Source organism: Rissa tridactyla, chromosome 8 (genome assembly GCF_028500815.1).
Source record: "Rissa tridactyla isolate bRisTri1 chromosome 8, bRisTri1.patW.cur.20221130, whole genome shotgun sequence".
NCBI lineage: Eukaryota > Metazoa > Chordata > Aves > Charadriiformes > Laridae > Rissa > Rissa tridactyla.
Genome location: NC_071473.1, coordinates 4,077,658 through 4,097,244, shown reverse-complemented (window position 1 = coordinate 4,097,244; position 19,587 = coordinate 4,077,658). Strand labels below are relative to the sequence as shown.

Sequence of the window (19,587 nt, the reverse complement as noted above, 5' to 3'; positions counted from 1 at the left end):
CCACAGCAACGGGAATCCGATGACGACCTCTGCATAGATACCACTCCGGCGCAGGAGAGAAAGCCCTCTGCACTGTCAGACTCCAGCACCAGCGTGACTTGTGTAGCTTGAGGTGTTATCAAGGTGACAATAAAGCAGGAGCCAGCAGCACTACCCTTAGCGACTTGTTCCGCTGCGGCAATGGAAGGCAGGAATCTGTTCTCGTTTGCTTTGCGTTTATCTGAGTGTAAACTAATGGAGGCTGCCGCAGCGATTCCAGAATTGTGCTGGTGTAACGGAGCAAAAGTTGGCCCTTAGCCCGCTTCCGTGCAACAGGGAATAGCGGCGACGATGGATTGATTAACACTGCAGGTGCATTTCCACGTGAAGGTTTTAACTTTGGCATCGGTAAATATTGGCTCGGTAATTTGTACCGTGCTGCACGTCGAGCGACACACACAATGACTAACAACCCCCAAACCACATCTTTTCCGATCATGAGGATTGGCAGTCCCAGTGGATGCAAAAAGCAGGCTGAAATGTTATTGTTTCAGCTACATTGGAGAAATACCGAAGAACAATAAAAATAGGTAATTTTTCTGTCATGCTTAAAATTCAGACCAATACATTATTCACCAGCATGATCAGAGTATAATGAAGTTATCATAATGTACCATTGTTATGTATTAGTTGGATATTACAATGGCTATAAAACAAGAGATAAAATATTGACTTCCCTTTTACGGGGCAATGGAAGGCTAGATTATTTCTATCACGTAAACTTACAATGTAATAAAAAGGGAGTTTGGGATTTAGTTTCTTTGAAGGGGGTGGAGTGAGGGATGCGTTTTCACAGTTAGATTGTTGCAACCACCAATGCTAGGAAGATGCATCTCGGACTATAAAATATTGCCATAATTGCTAGAATTGCCTGAGCTTTCATAAACACATTTGTAAACAGCAATAAGAGAATTTGAGCCCATTGTGAATTGTCTGAAAAGCAATTTGTTAGCATTGAAAGCCACATAAATGGGGGAAGAAAAGGCAACAGTAAAAATGAACGTTCAACACTCATTGCAACGAACACAACTGTTCACACACGCGCTTTCTCACTCATTTTCTCAAACCTGTCAGGGTGCACAGTGCAGAATACCCAACAGACAAAGGAAGTGTAAGTGTAACGGCCCCGTAAAGCTTGCAATACGTTGGGAAAACTGCCCTTGAGAAGAAACATTGCATTTCCACCTCTCTGTGGTGGTGATGGTGTGGGGCAGCAAATGCTTCTTTGTGGGGCAGTGGATGCTTCTTTGGAGGGACTTGGAGATGCTCCGGCTGGTGGCCATATCTTCTCTGGCCCATCCCCCTTTCATTCACGGGCAGAATCTTTGCCCAAATTTTTTTTTTTTTTTTTTTTTTTTTCCCCTGGGGTAGGAAACAGGGCTTCGCCAAGATGGGACCCGACAGGTGATCCTTGGGATCCCAGAGAGGTGCTGATGCAACAACAGGGGTCAGAAGCCTGCAGGGTGGCAGCCTGGAAGGGGGGACACCCTTATGTCTGCCCCACTGCTGACTCCAAGAAAACACTGCGTGCAGTGTGGTCTGTGGCTTCCCAAGCCACGGGCAACAACGTTTTTACTTCCAAAGCCTCAATTAATTTATCTTCTCTCCATCTGGAAAATTCAGGCCCCTCTTTGTAGACAGAGATCGCAACTGGATATATCCAAACTAAAAGAGCGTTTTATTTCAGTGGTGAACTTTGAGATTAAATATTGAACACACACTTGTGAATTCATTCACTGCATCTCTTCCCCATCCCTCAAAACTAGGTTTGCTCTAAATGTTAGAAGTTCAGCTGAAAGAGAATTCATTAGAAGGTCACCTGTGATAGCAAAGATTGGCCTTTAAGTTCAGTAGCAAATCATTAGTACACTGTACACAGTATTTTCCACTTACTTTAGGGAGGGAAGATGCACGTGCTGTGGTTGGGATATCAACTGGGTATTAACTCGTAGAAACCACTGAGAAAAGCAAAGTTTGCAGCTCCGGACTCCCGCAAAGAGGTGACTCCGGACTCAGCCAGCCCCAGCCCATTCCTGGCCAATGTCCCGGGAGATGCAGCACAGCTGGCAGCGGGGATGCACTCGCTCTGCTCGCAAGTGCTTTCCCTTCAATAACATCTGTCCCTTTCTTCATTTCGTATTGCCTTTCACTGGGCACTCGGCTTCTTAAAAAAGGCCTAAATGTCTGATAGAAAAGGGAGGCTTCCTCAAAAAAAATTAGTTTTTCTTTGTTTCTTGTTTCTATTGATGCTTGACCACACCCTGCCCCAGCCTTATTTCCTGCTCTTTATCGCCCAGCCTTGACTTCTTCATCCAACCGAGATGAAGAATGTGAACAGGAGAAGATCTGAATGATGGGGGAAGGTGAAATCACCTCCATCCTGCCCCGGCCGCCCTCCCGGCCACCGGGGAGCAGCTCTGCAGGTTGCGGCCACACGCAGCACCCACAGGCCAGGTTGGCTCCGCCGGCAATTAATCGGGGTCTCCACGCGGAATAAAACTGTCAGTCAGTAACGAAGGCTGCCAGCTCCGCTAACTCAGGCCACTAACAAACAACCGCCGTGCCGCGGCTGGGGAGATGGAAAGCTGTCAGCTATTCGGGTCTTAAACACCGGCCTTCCCCTCTTGGAGCAAGAGGAGAGCCGGGCCGTAAAATGTCCTCCTAATTACACATTAGGAGGTTTATGAGGGGAGAAGCTGCTGAGAGTTAAGGGCCGGCTGCAGGCGGGTAGTGTTCCTCCTACAGAGGACAAAATTAAAACGTGGATGTGTTTGTCAGAGGCAAAGGGCTGGATTATCATGCAAACCAGCAGAAGGACAAGAATGGGAAGTGAAGGCTGACAACCTGTCAGCCTCGGCATGTCGCTCGCGAGCAGAGGCGAACCAAAGGCCCCATGGCAGATGCCGGCGATGCAGCTGCACCCTTCACTTCGAATTTACTGACTTTTGCTGGTTTGTGTCCATGTTTGACACTGCGCTCCCTCATTTGTTTAAAAATAAAAAGAAAAGGAAGAAAACATAAAAACATCGCTCAAGACACCAGAAAGGAAACTAAAGCGAGATCTGCCCTCGGGGTGAGGGAAGCGAAAACCAGCATTTCTGGGAAGGACAATCCCTACTTGAAGCAGACAGGTTCTTCCCCAAAACGTCTGCTGCCTTCATGGAACTGATCATCTTGGGGAGCAAAAGAAAACACTTTCCTGACTTGTCTGTGTCCTAAGCTCGTGATTTGTGGCCGATCTGAGGTTTAACCGGCCTGTTCATGCCAGCCAGAGTGCCTGAAATATTACTATTGGAAGCATGTTAAGATGCAATTCTCTCCCACTGGGCTTAAGTCATCCCCTGCTTGGGAAAAGTAAACAAACAAAACCCAACACACATCATGGGGAGAGAAGGCAGAAGAGGAAATCGATATCAGCTTGCCTTGGGTCAGAGGACTGAGGCAACAGGAGCCATGCAGCGGATTGACCGAACACCTACATGGCAGCTGGAGGTGACCGCAGGAGGCAAAGATACGCGTGAAAGTGTCACGCTCGGCAGCAACATGTCAACGTGCACTCCTGGCAGTGCGCATCCCTAGGGTGTTACGCAAAACCTCCCGCTTTGTAGATAGGGGAATACTGGGAAGGAAAGGCTGCGTGAGACCGCTTAGTACTTTACAGGCTGCATGCCCACCATTAAAGCACGGGCCAGAGAGAGAAGCCTTGGATGCGATGTGGGACTGGGAAGAGAGGGGTGGAACCAGCTTCTCCACTCTCTCTGGCAGCACTGGGAACCTTATCATCGTTGTGCCGTTTCTGACTTTTCCTCTGTATGCAAAAACCGAGTACAGGATCTGATACCCATTCCTTAGCCAGCCTAGTTGATGTCGAGGGAGTGCTTACGGTGGCGGTGACGGAGGCTGCTTAATTGCATTTCTTGTAATGCACAAGGAGCTAAGCTGGAATCCATTTCTCCGGGGTCAGAGAAGTTGAAGGAAAAGAAAAACTCTTCTGTTTCTGTAATGTCTTCCTCTAGCACAGATCACTCTGGAAAAAATATCGGTTCGCCTGCTCCATCCCCGTGTCTGAGTACATTCAGAATGCAGAGGAGGTAGTCAGCCCGGTCACCTTCCATAAATCCAGGAAAGAAACGGAGAGATCAAATGAACAATCTCAGCTGCCTGCTGCCACCATTGCTAAACCCAGCAGGGCAGCGGGAGCCCTGGGAGACGCAGCAGGGCACCGAAAAATTCAAAGGGAAGTGACAAAAGGGGGGTAGGGTTTGCCATTTCTGACAGAAAGCCACCCTCCTCCTCTGATGGAAGAGTCTTGGCAGGGAGCTACTGCAGGGAAAATGAGATGATACAGCATTTAACGTTTGGGGTAATGAGGCCTATAATAGATGACACTTGAGATGTGAAACGCTAAGGTAGTGGTATTGCATTTAAATATTGGCAACAAGCTAAAGCTTTTCATCTGTCTGCTCAATGCCCCTTTTTTGATCTCAGGAGGATGAATATCTTTTTCTTCCTTGATTTTATGTGAAGGGCACAAGTCAACTGCTCTTCTCTTGGACAACAACTCCTTAAAAACAAAGGTTGCTCCAATCCATGCTCTACTACCCATATAAATCAACGTGCAGAAGCAAAATCTTAGAATTATATTAAAACAGAAGCTGCTCTGAATGACCAGTCCTGACAGGAGGAATTAGTTCCCTGCTTTTGTTAAGCTCGTAATTCAGATTTCAAACTCCTCCGTGCAGAGACGAGGAAGAAAAGCGGCACAGAAAGGAAGCCAGTGCTTGGGTGAAATAAGCAAATGTTCCAATTACTCTGTCCCCTCTCCTGGATCACATTTCACGCTTCCTACAGCTGCAACCAGAACGAAGGATGAGAATCCAGCATACAAATGCCCAGTTCATTTGCTACAGCAGCATGAATAGGATTAAAATAATCTGAAGAGGAATTAAATGCCTCAACAGTCAGGTTGCAAGAGCAGGAGAATAAGACCTCGTCTGTGTGTTTCCAGGATCAGTGGAGTGGGGCCAGCAGGAGCGACCCAGGGTTAATGCAGCTCAGACCTGCCTTGGAGGGACTATTTTCTTCCTACTCAAAAAGAGCGGGCCACAAATCCTACATCCTTGGCCGTGAACTGTAAAACGTTCGTTCACACCCATCGGTGAGACAAGCCCAGGAACACCGGGTGAGTTTGCAACGTCACCACTCACAGGAGTCGAACTTCCAGCAGACAATCTGTACGTGGGCTGCAGGTTTCCCGTGGAAACACTCTGACTCAAAAAAAACCTGGTTGGGGAAGCGTAAGCTGGTAAGTGAACTTCGATGAACAGCTTTGGTTTAACTTGCTATTTAAACAATGCTGTTCAAATAAGACAGGATGTTTTTTACCTCTGAAGAAATACGGTCAGAAATCACTAAGTTGATGTAAGGGGAACAGGAGCGCAGTGGCAGCATGCCTTTAATTAAAAAAACCCCTTGATCACTCTGAGAAACTCCAGTGCTTTGAGAAGGTACACATTTTCCTTCACTTTGTTTTGAAAACACTTGTCAGGTTAAATGACAGAAATTAGGAAGAAACTTTAGGGTCACGGCAGAGCCTCACGACGGAGCAAATTCTGACAGATGCAAGTATGGAAATCTGCATCTTCAGTGATGACCACAGAAACACGGGCAATAATTTTCTTACTGGTCTAGTTAAACGTAATTAACATCATTGGTTTTAAACGCAACCTTACATTCAAGACACATACAAGAAAGAGTTAGGATCCTTCATATGATCAAACAGATAAGCATTCATTTAATCAATACATAATCAAGCAACGTGCAAGCACCTAGAAGTAAAAAAGGAAAGAACAAGCAGCCAACATGGATATGTCAAGTATAAATCATGTCTAATTTCCTTCTGCGACAGGGTAGCAGACCTTGTCAATAGAAGAGAAAGAGCAGACATCATCCATCCTGACTTCAGCAAAGCTTTTGACATCGTGACATTCAAACACGGCCTACGTGAAACAAGTATCTGGTAGATGCATCACCAGCTGCAAAACTGTACTCGGCAAATAGTTATCAACATTCACTGTCGTCATCACTGAGAGCAGGGAAATTATCAAGTGAGACTACTCAGGGGTCTGGCAGCATTCACTCTTTTTTGTTAATGACTCGGTTACCGGAAAGTATGCGCTTCTTGAATTTGCGAGGGGTACCAAGCTGGGAGAAGCTGGGAACAGGCTGGAGCATACGCCTACGTTCCAAATGACTGTGTCCCATTGGGGAAATGTTCTGGAAAAAGCATGGAGCAGCTTCAGTAAGATGCAAATCCCAGAAGCAAAAGAGCTCCAAGAAAGCACCAAGGAAAACCGTGGTGGTGAGGGGATTCCTTTCCCCCCGCACTGCCCTCCCTGCAGAGCAAACGGGGAAAGTGACGTGTACGTGGTGCTGAAGTCCTGGCCCTGTTATTAACAGTAAAACCGTAACTAGCTGCTGTAATCCGCTACAGAAGAGGACAAATTTCTATCTGCGGTCCTCAAAATACAGTTTGCACGCACTTATTGGTCCGTGCGCATGAAAGATACTGTAAGCGTTTAAGTGAGTTTTAATTATTAGCTATATTAGCGCATCAGCTAGATGATTTGCCAGTGATGTAGCACAGTGAAAGCCAGAGCACTCAGGGTAATTTTCTGTGACTACTCCTAAACAGGAGAAAATCTCCTAAACCGCAGAATAAACCAGCGACGGCTTAATACTGGCTGGCGATAGCGTTCTCTCACAAACACCCATTGCCTTACCGGGACGACAAACAACCTCTCCTCTGAGGGATGGGTTTCAGTGGAAAGGAACGCACGACACCAAGCTCTCTGCGTTGCCCATGGCTTACCTGAGGGCCGTGCCTCTATGATATACCCAGTTGTGGGTTTTTCTCCTGAATCTCCCTCGGTCCATTGCAGCGTCAGCCCAGAAGCAGATTTTGTCACCAGAATTTCCTGAGGGGAGCCGGGAGAACCTGAAGGATGAAAAGAGAATAGCAAACGGTGGTGGTATCAGAGACAGACTGCAGTATTCTTCATTTCTTCTACTGATATAGGGAAAAATAATTATCCATAGGCACTGGTCAACATACATACAACATAAACCAGCTCAATGGGCTAGTGACCTAAATTTCTCACTAGTACCAGCAGTGACGTATCAATAGCTGGGGTTTACAGGTGCCTGTATTAAGAAGGAAAGAGAAAAACACGCCCCTTTTAGCCATTAGCATATCTGCAGCATTTGCACGTTGCCACTGCTATTTCCGACTTCAGAGGCGAAACCAGCCTCCGCGTTTGAGGGGGAGGTTGGCGGGGACAGACGCCTGCCCATTCGCTACGGGAGGAAGCCGTGGCCACATTAGAGAAGATTCCTGCTTTAAACTGCCTGTGGTGGGGCGCGAGAGTTAGACGGTGGATCCACAGTGCTGTTGTCCCAGATAACGGCTATGGAAGGTACCGTGACAAAACGACAGCTTGCTGGCACCCAGAAGGCGGCTCTGATGGAGGGAGCAAATATTTCCCTGAGCTGGAAATAACGAAGCAAAATTCAGAACTGTGACCATCGCACTGATGTTCTGTGATTTACCAGACAGGCTGGTATCATCAGAAGGCATTTACCTTGTTAGATTATCTGTTTATCAGAATCACTGATCAAATAAGAAAACCAGCTCCTTTGGTGCAGACATGGAACCGAGCAGGGAATGCTGACGTTCAGCCAGTTGCTCCTCTTGACATAACAGGACATTCGCAGACTTTTCCCAGTACATAAGTCAAAGTGTCAGGAGAGAGTAATTGTAAATTCTTTCTGGTCTTACATCCAGGAACCTCTGCTGGTTTCGGCAGAGTTATTCGGTTCTGACTCCACCACGGAGCAGCGCAGTCAGAATTATGCACCGCGCTGTCAGGCTGCAGCTTTGAAATCCCTGGCTAGCCCGTTTGCGTTATGATTTATTCACACCGTTTTGTTTATTCACATCAGACTTCTACATTTCAGGGGAAAAAGAAAACGTTTTTCATGGGCAGTTGCGAAACCCACTGAATCATGTCCTGAGCTCCTGTGACTCAACTTCTCCTTGGCTTGGAAATTCAAGTTAAGCCCTGAGTGCGCTACTCCCTGCTGTTGGACCGCATTTCTATAACTGATCTGGCTTGAGACATGGTTTTATGGCTCCACTTACCTTCTGCTGGCCCAGCTGTGACGTTGGCTTGCAGTTCAGGTCCATAGGCGATGGTTCGGGCTTGCACTCTGAATAAATAGGTCATGCCCTTGGTGAGATCTCGGACTTTCAGCCAGCGTTGCCAGTTCCCTTTAATATCCACAGTCACCACCTTACTCACCCCTGGAACAGCCACGCGGATAAAAAAAATAAGAAAAGGTGGCGATGCAAAAAAAGAAATCAAGTGGAGCTTATTACATCTAGATGGCAAGTAAAATTATCTAACAGTTTGCTAAGAAAGTATTTCTTACAATTAGCAGGAGTTTAAGTAGTGATAATAGCCAATTTTCAGCACTGATAAGTATAATTAGAGTTTAAGCTTGATAAGTGGGTACTGACAAGAAAAAACCTTACAATACAACTGGGAAATTACCAAGAGACTACACGCAACTTCACTAATTATTCTGGGAAGAAAGGAGGAGGTAGACGAAGAGGAGCGCGTGTTGCAGATTGCTTCCTAAGCAAGCCCTTCTCCACTGCTGCTTTGCCGAGTAACCCGCAACGCTGCCTGGAGGAGGAAACAAGGGACAGGGTCTTTCCTTTCATCTCATCCTGTCATTTCCACCATTACCACGGGAATGCGGAATGAAGGATGTATATCTCCCAGGTAACTTGTGGCTATAAATGCCACAAAGCAATCAAAGCGCTATTAGCTTGGCCAAGGCTGGTTGTGACTTGTGTTTCGCTCTTCTCACTCTCTAAGAATTTTCCTCGCATGGATGAATTAAAATCAGCGCTGTTTCCTTCATCAAGGTTCGTAGATAGTTTTACGTTTAGGTTCTCAATGCTGCATAAAGGGCAGAGCGGCAACGAGTGCATTGAAAACAAAAAATATCTAGTTTTCATGGAAATTTTCGAAAAGTAAGTCAACGGAAAGAATTTGATTTATAAAACATTTTACAGAACAGAAAGTTCAAATTTACAGAGTCCTTTGGGCGTTTTTCTGGTTCTGTAGATGTACATAACACATTTCAAATCAAGAAGATAGGAAGTGGGAAAATGTTTTTCCCACTAGAGAAGGCAGATTGCTAGTTTGTCTTTCCAGAAAAAATGCAGAAGGAAGATGTTTTCAATCCAGATGCTTATTTTATGCAAATCAAGATGTTTCGTTTGGTTTTTATCAGTTAAATAAAGAATAATGTCCAAGCAACTTCTGTTCAAAGTTTTCTCCCAGATAAAATTAATAACTCAGGGAATCTTTCCTTGGTTAACGAGGAAGCAGTAAAAGTGCTCCCTCCTTCCCTAGGTGTACTATTTCATTTCTCCGAGACAAATCAGGAAGCATTTGTCATTTGAAGTTCTGCTCAAAAAAAAAAAAAAAAAAAAAAAAAAAAAAAAGAAACTGTTAAAAAAGGCTCCAGGGCAATTTTGTTGTCTATTATTGTGTAAAACATAGCACTGTAAAGCCTAAACGATAAAAGGTCAAACAGGGAGAAGGCTGTGCTAAAGAACAGATCGCTGCTAAGAAAGTTTTGCAAAATGCGCAGGTTTTAAGCGGCGGCTTGTGCGTGGGAAGGCAGGAGGTGTCACAGCGGCGGGGATGCGCAGCCGAACACCAAGAACGGGTGAAAAGTCAAAAGGTGCAGGAAAAAAGCTCCAGAGGGGGTCTGGCCCATCCGTATTGTTCCACTGTAGTGTTGACATGGAGGAAGGCGAGACCTGGGGCTGGAAGGACCCTCCGGGACCGTGGGGTCTGGCAGCTGCCTCCGTTCCGCACCCCTACGTGCTCCATCTTCAAAAGAGTTTGGCTCTACCTCGCTCTCTAAGTAAAGGAGCGCGGCTTTTCTTTTGGAGGAAAATGATGGCATGGAAGGAGGCATTGCTTACCATGGCAGGAGAATAAATAAGTTTGCTGAAAGAAAAATGTCGGCACGAGAGCAAACGGGTAGAAACTGGGAAATAAATTTAGGCAAAAATGTAGAAATCCGAGGAAAAGCCCTCCATAACCTCCCTGCTCCCATCAGAAATCTTCTACAGGGGAAGGAGAGACAAACTGGAGTTAGAGATAGCACAGGCAGAGGTGGGGAAGAGGAGAAAAGAAAACAAAGGTTCTGAGGACGTTAAGTCAAATGCACGCAGAGCAAACACGATCTGACACTTCCATATTTTCAGGGGAAAAAAAAAAAAAAATGTATTCTTAAACCTTGTGTAGGAATGAATAAAAGGCAGGAAATGCCCGAACAGCCCAAACCTCCTGCGCACGTTTCTTGGTCAGAACCTGAAATGCTTTCTGCATTAGCCCTTTGTGCTCAGACCTGCCCACCGTAAAGGCTGAAAGTGCTTTTATACTCATGTTTTCATTCCTGAATATAACTTTCTCAGGGCACAAGACATGGATATTCAGGCAATATAGATCTTTATTCCTTACAGAAGAAGCAAATACAAGTGATTGATATCCTTATTTCTTTGGAAAGGAGTTTAAAATGGATTGGCAATGGCTGAAATTACTCTCCCTGCTGTCACACTGCCAAAGTTGGACATCCTATTGAACTATTGGCGATCTACCAGGGATATAAAAATATTAATAAGACCATCCACAAACTTTGTAATCTTTTCTAATTCACCTTCGGAATTAATTTACATTTGTTTTCAGAGAAACTGCCAAATCCTTCTCTGTTGCTGTTCTGGCAAATTAATGAAACATTTGCGGCCATCACATTGTTGTGGTCCAGCTTAAATCTGGTGCTGGGTTAAAAACGCTGCTTGAAAACTCCGTGTAAACAGACACAACTAAATCTCCATCGCAGTTATTCTCCCCTGTCAAAAGCGGCAGCGGTACCAGTGACGACTAGCACATTTGATGCCCGGGCAATCTTTGCGATAACAGAAGTGACACATGATGTGATAAGCAACACAAATGCGTCTGACGACTATTCTGGGATGGAGCCTACTCAGCAATTCCAAAGCGCAACGCGGGGAGACGATCAGGCACTCTCAGGCGGAGTCTCCTCTTCGCCCACACCAGGTAACGATGGCAGTAAAATGACTTTTCAAATCACACAGAATATAGTTTGTGCAAGAAAATGAGAGAGGACAGACAAAAGCTATATTCCACGATATTATAGTTTGCTGAGCAGTTTTGGCAAAAGCGGAATTGTTTTACTTACCCTCTGCCACCTGGCTTCTCTTGGAAAACGGCAGAGAGCGAGTGGGAAATTGGGCAGAGATAAAAGATACTACAGTATTTTTCTGTCATTTCCCCATGAATATGTATGATCGGAGGTCGTTCTTACCCTGGACGGGAGCCAAAGGCTCATAGACTACTCGATAACCCTGCAGGACTCCATTTGCTGCTGTCGGCTCTCCCCAAGACACATTGAGCGTAGTGCAAGTGATTTCAGAGAACGCCAAGAAGCTGGGAGCACTGGGTGCTGAAAGGATCACAAATGGATTGAATTGCAGGAGGAGCAGTCTATCTGATATACATATATCTTATAAAACGTGGGTTTATTTGCCCAGCCTGAATCTAAAGGAAACAAGCTGAGAATGGGATTTGTCAATTGTACCCAAATGTCCTGTGATCAATCAGAAACACAGCCTGGCCTAAAAAGAGCCGCCGCTCAGGTGCAAAGCTGAACCTCAAAAGCAAGCAAGGAGATAGGACACAGGAGGGAAAAGACCCTCAGGAGGGCGTTACGTGAGCATACAGCCCGAGGGCACACCTCCTCGTCACAGCCGCCACCAAGGGCATTGCCTTCGCCCTGCGCTGGAGCGCTCCCCACCACAGTCACGTCCAGCACAGAAACACCTCAGTCTGACCAGTGGCTTCAGAAAAAAAGGAGGGATTATAAAACGCATAAAAATTCTCCCACAGGACTGTTTGGGGAATCGGAAGGCACCGGAAATGAGTTTCTTCAGATTTTCAGATGTGATAGCAGAGGCCAGAACCAGACCCACAGACCTTCCAGACCAGCTTGTGAAGGGACCGGTCCTTCTGCCAGTATGTTCTCGTTTCCCCTGCATCGCTCCTTTTCCCACATGGTCCACTTATTTGATCCCTTTTTTCCCCTCCCAAGCCCATTACAATGTAATGACCCATCCAAAGGCTAAATCTACACACCGGTTCCCTCCTGCATCCACCCATTTCTCTCAGCCCACTGCCCAGTTACATGCTGGTCATCACCAAGTTTGTGCTTTGGGACAAGAGAGCGGTCCCGTACCCGCCTGGTGCGTCCTGCCCTGCGAGGGGCTGCTCCTGGGGCCGTCCCCGGCCGCGTTGAAAGCGGAGATGCAGACCATGTACCGCGTGTGGCTGGTCAGGTTTTTGAGCCGGACGGTTGTCTCCGGGAGGAAAAGGACCTTCACTTTCTCTGTGTCGTTTTGGACGTCGCTCTCCCAGTAATAAATCTGTTGAGAGAGTGAGATGTTTCAGTATATCCTACACCTAGAAAATATCTGGGCATTGCAGCTATAAGAGATCAAGAAGATGGCGCAGTCTTGCTCTACGCTCCTCCATTCAATGGGATACTAATGCTTTTCACCACGTGCCCAATCTTTTCTCTTCCCTTGGCAAATTCCCCCGAGTCCAGCGACAGCGTAGCTGAGTACGTCACTCAAAAATAGACCACAGGCTGAAGAATATGGCCTAATGACAGCAGATATGAGCTGCCAGAGTTCAGCGATGAGAGGTCAGTTTTTAAATTCTCCCTGAGATGCTAGCTGCCTGTCAGCACTGGCATCCTGATACGATGGTCCATAATTCACCTCTGTGTGCACACAACAGTTTCACCATTTGCGTTCACAGCACCAGCACAGCCAAGCAAATGCCCTCCTGAAGAGGGTAATAAAGACTTTCCCTAAAGTTCCTTGAGGTACTTTTCCCCATTCTTCCCTTACATAATTTTTATCCTGGTGCCATAAAATTAGGCTTTGGAGAAGTTCGTTTCCAAGAGGAAAGTGGTGCCAGCCCTACTTATTGGACAGGCCTGGCAGCAAGAGCATTACAACAGGCCAAAGCAAGCCAGAAAGTTGAGAGAACGAGCCAAGGCAAGACTCCACCTTAGCTCTACAAGCCAAGCTGTTAGAGCCATCTATATACGTACAAAAGGAAAAGAACATGAATTGATATATAAGGATGCTTGTTCCTGCCAGGAAGGGATGCCAGATTATTCACATTGGCTTGGCTTTTCTTCGCTTATGGACCTAAATTCGTGGAGAGAGGCAGAGCCAGACACTGAACCCAAGCCAAGCTCCAGTGTTTATAGACTTGCCCATTTCCACTCTCTGAGGGTCCATTCTCATGCTGGAGAAGCTAAACAACATGCCTCTGCAACGTGCTCATCTCCTGTGAAGCAAATGCAATTAATACCATGATTTAATTTTGTTTAAGTTAAGGAAATGAAATAATTCTTCCGAAATCTGACCTGGCTCAGGCTTCTCGCTTGGAGAAAGTTCTGTTTTTCCTAATGGCTTGTAACATTTGAGAGATAGAAAGCTCAGTTAATTTTCTTCAATGCAGTTCTTGCCCCTAGTTCTTGAGTGCCTGTTGCTTTTTGGAGCAGATATGTTGCCTGCCTAAGTGGAGCTGCCCGCTTATCTGCATACCCTGTTTCCCCATGCTCTCCTTTTTCACAAATAGCAACAGGCTTTTCCTTCCCTCCCTCCCCCCACAAATCTCATTCTCTTTCCTTTGGGTTTGGGACTTAGTGCCGTTCCCATCCTGCAGTCTGAACGCTGTTTTAATTTGCCTTACGCGGTGAGGGCAACTGTAGTTAGTCGAGCTATCTCACAAGTAATAGCAATGCCAAGCGAGATAAACGAAACCAGTAGAAACAGGAGGATTGCCTTGTAGCCTTGGATGTTCCCGTTTTGGCTGTCGGCAGGCGGGGGGTCCCAGGTGAGCTCCAGCTGGCTCGCAGAGAGGGAGTTTACTTGGATGTTCTGCGGGGCCAGCGCTGGTGCTAGAGAGAAAGGAGGACAGAAGAATTAACAGTGACAAGCAGAACTGGTTCATAACCAGGTTGCGATTTTCCATTTGCGGCAGGAGCCAGGACAGACTCCGTTTACGCCACAATCCGGCCACCACCAGAGCCAGCCCCGCAGGGGTCGGCGGCACACAGCGACCGGGGAGCAGCCCAGCCTCCGACGGGGTTACGTTCTGTCCCACGCAGGCTGGGTTAGGCACCAAATCCACTCAATCCTGCCGGGACTTTTGGAAAAGAAAGGAGGAGTCTGTCTTCGTTCTCTAACGGTACCGTTTGGGGCTTGCCTTTGGTGGCGACACCGTGCCCTGACCGACCGCTCTGGAGAGGAGCTGGGAGCATCGCAGCCCCTGCCCCCCCTCCCAGCAGCCTGTTCGCAAGGCTCCGAGACTCAGGGCCAAAATCCTGCCTGAAATTACCTCCAAAACCCGTCAGACGCTCATCAATTCAACTAATATTTTATGTATGACAAAATGACTTTTAGTTTGCCACTTGATTATACCTTCACATACACGTGCTGGACCTCTTTGGCTCCTGATGGCTTTCCTTCTTTGCATTCTGCTGTGCTAGAAAACCAATCTTTGAGCGCACCTGGGTCACACCATCCTTCCCTTTGTCTGGATCCAACTCGGTGCACGTGGATTTTCTTCCCCAGCGGCTAGAGCAAGGCCGCTCTGTTCTCCAGCCCTGCTGTCTCTGCCTCCGGCGGGTTGTAACAAACCCGCACATGTTCTGTTTACAGAAAAGGTGCCAAAGCGTGTCCTGTTCAAACTCCAGAAGAAGGGAGAGAAAGGCAGGGCAAAGGGTAGGCTTCTCCTTTCTCCATGTTCACGCCGCCGTAGCCTTCGCCCAGGCCACCCGAGAAAGCCGCCTCTTTTCTCTCTGCCCCTTTATGGGCCATAAATAGAAGCGATAAAACATTCACTCCCCGAGTTAGATAGCCCCGGTTCTCTGTTCCTCTGGAGACTTCTTTCTTTAGAGAGAATGACCTTCATAAGTCACACTTTTCTACCGATACTCCCCTCCCCCCAGAGTTATAAAATAAAATAGTAATTAACACCCACTCAGCCTGACACCAACTATTTATTTTGTTCTAACTGTGTGGTTTCCATATTATCACTGCCCACCCTGCCGTTAATGGAAATGTTAATAATCAGCGCCAGGTTGTTGTGACAGATGCTTGGGCTCATTATCAGAAATTCTTATTTACCGCTCCATTAAACGACAGAATCGCACAAAAAAACAATTCAATCAAAACTAACTGGAGGTATTTTAACAGCCACATTAATAATCCCAAACATAAATAAAGTTAATGTCTTTTGCATGTTTGCCATCGGCAACTCTATTGCAAAATTATTGCTGTACAATTAAAACGTGAAAGGCAAAAATTGAAAATAGCCTTTATCCCAGTGCTCAGTTAAAACTATTTGGGTTTTATATTTTTTTGTTTCTTTTTTTGGCTAAAGGTAGCGAATGCGTGAGGTGACAATGACCATCAGTAAAATCCAGCTCGTTCACTCGCCGAATTGCTGCCCCGTCACCTCCGCTTGGCTGGAGCGGCGCCGGCAGCGGCCGCCGGCTGGGCTCAGTGCGACGCGGGGCTGTTCTGTTGAGGACCAAAAAAAAAAGCTCAAGATTTTGAGACTTTCACAGCACACGTCAGAGCGCGAGGCCAAACCGATCACGCTGTACGAACCCGAAAACACATCTCGGAGATCTGCAGATGATGATGCGCTCAGAGAAACAGGAATATGTACAATCACAGAAGAAAATGGATCACTTTAGCAGTGTATTTTCTTCCTAGGGAGTGACACTGCTGTCTGTCCTGAACCGACAGCTTCAAAGTGCTCTCAATACCCAGGTCTGAAGCGGCATCTACAGTAGAATTTTTCTTTGGATCCCCTGTGCCAGCCTGGAACAATTGCCGCTTCCGAGATGCGACCATTAGAAGAGCCGGCGCGGGCAGCCTGCTGCCAGAAAAACACCGTTGTTGGTTTTTTTTTTTTTTCTCTCAAATCCTTTTTGGAGCACGTCTAAGAAACACAATGGTTAAAAACTGCCAGTGATCATTCTCCACTGACACGCTCGCTGCTGGAGCTGCACTTTTGCTGGCACGGCGGTGGAAAATTTGATGGGAGGAAGAAAAAAAAAAAAAAAAAAAAGAGACAATGTGGAAAAAGACATTTCACTTTGCTACCCCAGAGCCCCGACGAGATGCAAATTGTTTGGTTTTGTGCCCTGTGAGTCTGTCCCTCAGTTCAACTTTCAAAGGCTGATGTGTCCCTCCTCTCCTGAGCACAGATTTCTTGTTGACAGCAAGGGACAGCAGGAAAGTGCTGCTGACGCTTGATGCGGCTCCGTGCAGACAGCGCGTTACGTTAAGGGTGAAACGAAATACTTCAAAAAGGAGGAAACACATCCCTAAAGACTCCACCTGTTTGAAACCCCAAACCGTTCACTGACGGACAGCCTGAGCCAACAAAAGCAAGCGCATTTTAAAGGTGAATTCAAAGGCCTTTTTACCTTCTAGGAACGCAGTTCAAGATTACTGAGCTCTGAATTTTTTCCTGGCTGTTGAAATCGGGAATACATAAAAAGCAAGGTTAAAGCTGCATACCTCACACTGCTGGAGGTGTTAGTGACATTATCAACTATAGCAGGAGGGACACGCACCCCCGAGGGTCCAAACTCAGCTCTTGGCAGGTGGAAAGCATTTCACTTTCCCTGAAAAAAAAAAAGTATGTATTCAAGATGTCTAATTCTGCGCACGTATCCCGCCTTGGAATCTCATGCAGATATTTGTAAACATTTATTTTCTTATCTGATTTCAATTCACCTTTGAGACGGTCTCCTTGAAATCCTCTCTCAGGCAAAAAGTAAGGGTAAATGCTGAGCAGGTTGTATAGTAATTAGCAAAAAAACCATCACCATCTATGGACTAGGATGATGTTGGCAGGATCACGTAAAGACGACAAATCTATCTGGAAACGCAAGAGAGTCTCAAAACGAGCCCGCGAAGAAAGTTACGCATCAAAATCCACATTTAAACATATTAACTGCCCTCATTTTCCAGTCGTACTGGACAGCCTCGGATCACACTGCAGTCAATTTGAGCTTGCAAACCCTCATAACCTTTAAAAAGAAGGTGCTTAAAATCCTCCGTGGCCTGCCCGCAGCGGAGCGCCGGGCATCGCTGAGGTTCACCTGAGCTTTTCTCGCTGCTTGCTCGGGATATTTGCCGCCTGGGCTGCGTGGCACCGAGAGCTTTTCATCAATACGAGACTACAATTCCTTTTCTTAGGGACAGTTGCCACGATGCTCTGGAGCACAGGTAGGCTACAAATCCCTGTGATTCATTGGGTAAACTTAATAACCGCTTTTACGAAGCATTCCTTGCTGCCGTTATATCTGCTCCAATTTCTGGGTAGCAAAGGATTTCTCCTCTGCTGATTTTCTAATTGTTTCTATAGTGCCAGTATTACGTCAGAAAATTCACAGACAAGTCTGGGACAAGATTCCCCGATACTGGTGCCATTTAAATAAACACGCAGGCAGAAAACGAGGAGAAAAACGCAGTGAAAGAGACCGAAGATTTTCTGTGCATCAGCTTGATCCCGTAGTTCCAAACAATCCCGAGCAAATTTCTGTTTTCTAAAGACCTCTGATCCTTTCCTGTCTCGCAAGCTTTTTCCCCCCAGTTCATCAAAGCATGCTTTTGTGAACATGCCTGCTTTTATTCCCTAGTAATCAATATATTTGCATTTCGGTGTTAGCACCTAGAGGCCAGAATCTCATTGCACAATGTGTTGCATAAACACAGAACAAAGAGACAGCTCCAGGCCTAAAAAGCCTCTAATCTGTGTGTCTCCATGTTATAATGGAGGGATGGTGGCGGCGTGTTCACGTATCAGCTGTAATCTTATCTACCTCCAGAGTAACAAGAGAGAAGACACAGCAATGCCCAGTGTCGCATGTGCTGACAATTAAAGCACGAGCCTCCAGAGTTCACGTGCTGGTTCCTGGCACACACGGTCATGGAAAAAAAGAGCTGGAAAGGATTTGGAGAGGGCTCAGACATGCTCAGACCCACACCCCAGGATCAGCTCGGCCGGTCAGATGTTTGTGTAATCTCCGTCACTGACCTCTTTCCAGATTCCCCTGCCATCCCCACACAAACTCTGCCAGCATATCCCTATTTTAATAACTCTTAAAATAACTCTCAGGTTGCTTTTTTTTTTTTCTTTCCTTTTTTTTTTTTTGAATGCCTAGCCTAAACCGTCTTTGCCGTATTGAAGTTCTGTCCCTGCAGTGGGAAGGAGAACAGATTGTTTCTTCTCCCGTTGCAGCCACTGCCCTCAAGTTATGGCGTAGATACGCAACAGTTAAGTGGATTACAGAAGCCAAACACAACGCAACAAACAGAAGGTCACGAGATAAAACAGCCGGACTCATCTGCAGAACGGGCAAAGCGAAACGCAAGGGGGTTTCTTGCAGCGTGGGCTTAGAGAAGGAACGCAAGGACAGGTACCTCCCAAGAAAGAGCATAAAGGCGTATCTGCAGCTGTTTGTAGTCACTCCTTCCACGACGGCAAAGCAGCACGAGCGAAAAACCTTCAGTGTTTATTGGCCATTTTCTTACAGTGCCTGGGAGAGAGAGGTGGGAGCGAGGAACGCTTCCCCGGTGCAGCAGTACCTCTGTGCCATCAGGAATGCTGCGTGAGCGATGCTGATTAGTTCAATAACAATTAGTTAATTGTGCTTCAAAAACAGCTACTGCGAAGCTGCCTTCCGCTGTGACAAAGTGGCACGAGCTATATTTAGAATGTAAAAGACGTTTCCCACCAATTTCTGGCTGTTTTTAGCTAGGCTGCGTTTCCTATGTGTGCGCTTTTTCCAAGGGATGCTCTTTCTGGGGTTACTCGGGTGTATTTCCGATGCAATAATACACCAAAAGGATGTGGGTCTTAACCCCTCCAACGCAACTCCATTCGCTAACCTTGGCCCTGAGTCCTCTTACCCTCTTATTCACGCATGACAATTCGGCACCAAAACCTAGTGCTCTGCCAGTTATTAACTTTGTCAGGCTTGCGTCACCCTGCGGCTCGAAATGAGTCTCAGGAAAGGAGCAACGTGGTCTCCCCCATCTTGGAGAAGCCCAACCTCCTACTGGGTGGGGGAGGCAGTTAAAGCAGCTGGAAAAGCTGGGTCTCAGCAGGAGAGAACCCTTTTCCAGAGATGTTGATGCATGTCTTGATTTACATGGTTGCGTAGATCAGCGCAAGAGAAATGGAAACGCTCCTTGGGTAAGAGAGACCAATGGAAGTCAATACAAGAAGAACTTGAACAACATCTCTCTCACCCTCGTGAACACTGCTGGAGAGGGAGCAC

The 19,587-nt window shown here is 46.6% G+C and overlaps 1 protein-coding gene across 2 annotated transcripts in view; it reads right to left on the bottom strand.

The window, feature by feature from the left end:
- Positions 1 to 19,587, bottom strand: part of SDK1 (sidekick cell adhesion molecule 1) — a 411,809-nt gene that overhangs the window by 19,806 nt on the left and 372,416 nt on the right. For both annotated transcript variants that reach the window (XM_054210555.1, XM_054210556.1), the window contains 5 exons: positions 14,063 to 14,178; positions 12,439 to 12,625; positions 11,512 to 11,649; positions 8,240 to 8,401; positions 6,911 to 7,036 (listed from right to left, as the gene is read on the bottom strand). In XM_054210555.1, the coding sequence (XP_054066530.1) occupies positions 6,911 to 7,036; positions 8,240 to 8,401; positions 11,512 to 11,649; positions 12,439 to 12,625; positions 14,063 to 14,178 (729 nt within the window). The remainder of the gene's footprint in view (positions 1 to 6,910; positions 7,037 to 8,239; positions 8,402 to 11,511; positions 11,650 to 12,438; positions 12,626 to 14,062; positions 14,179 to 19,587) is intronic.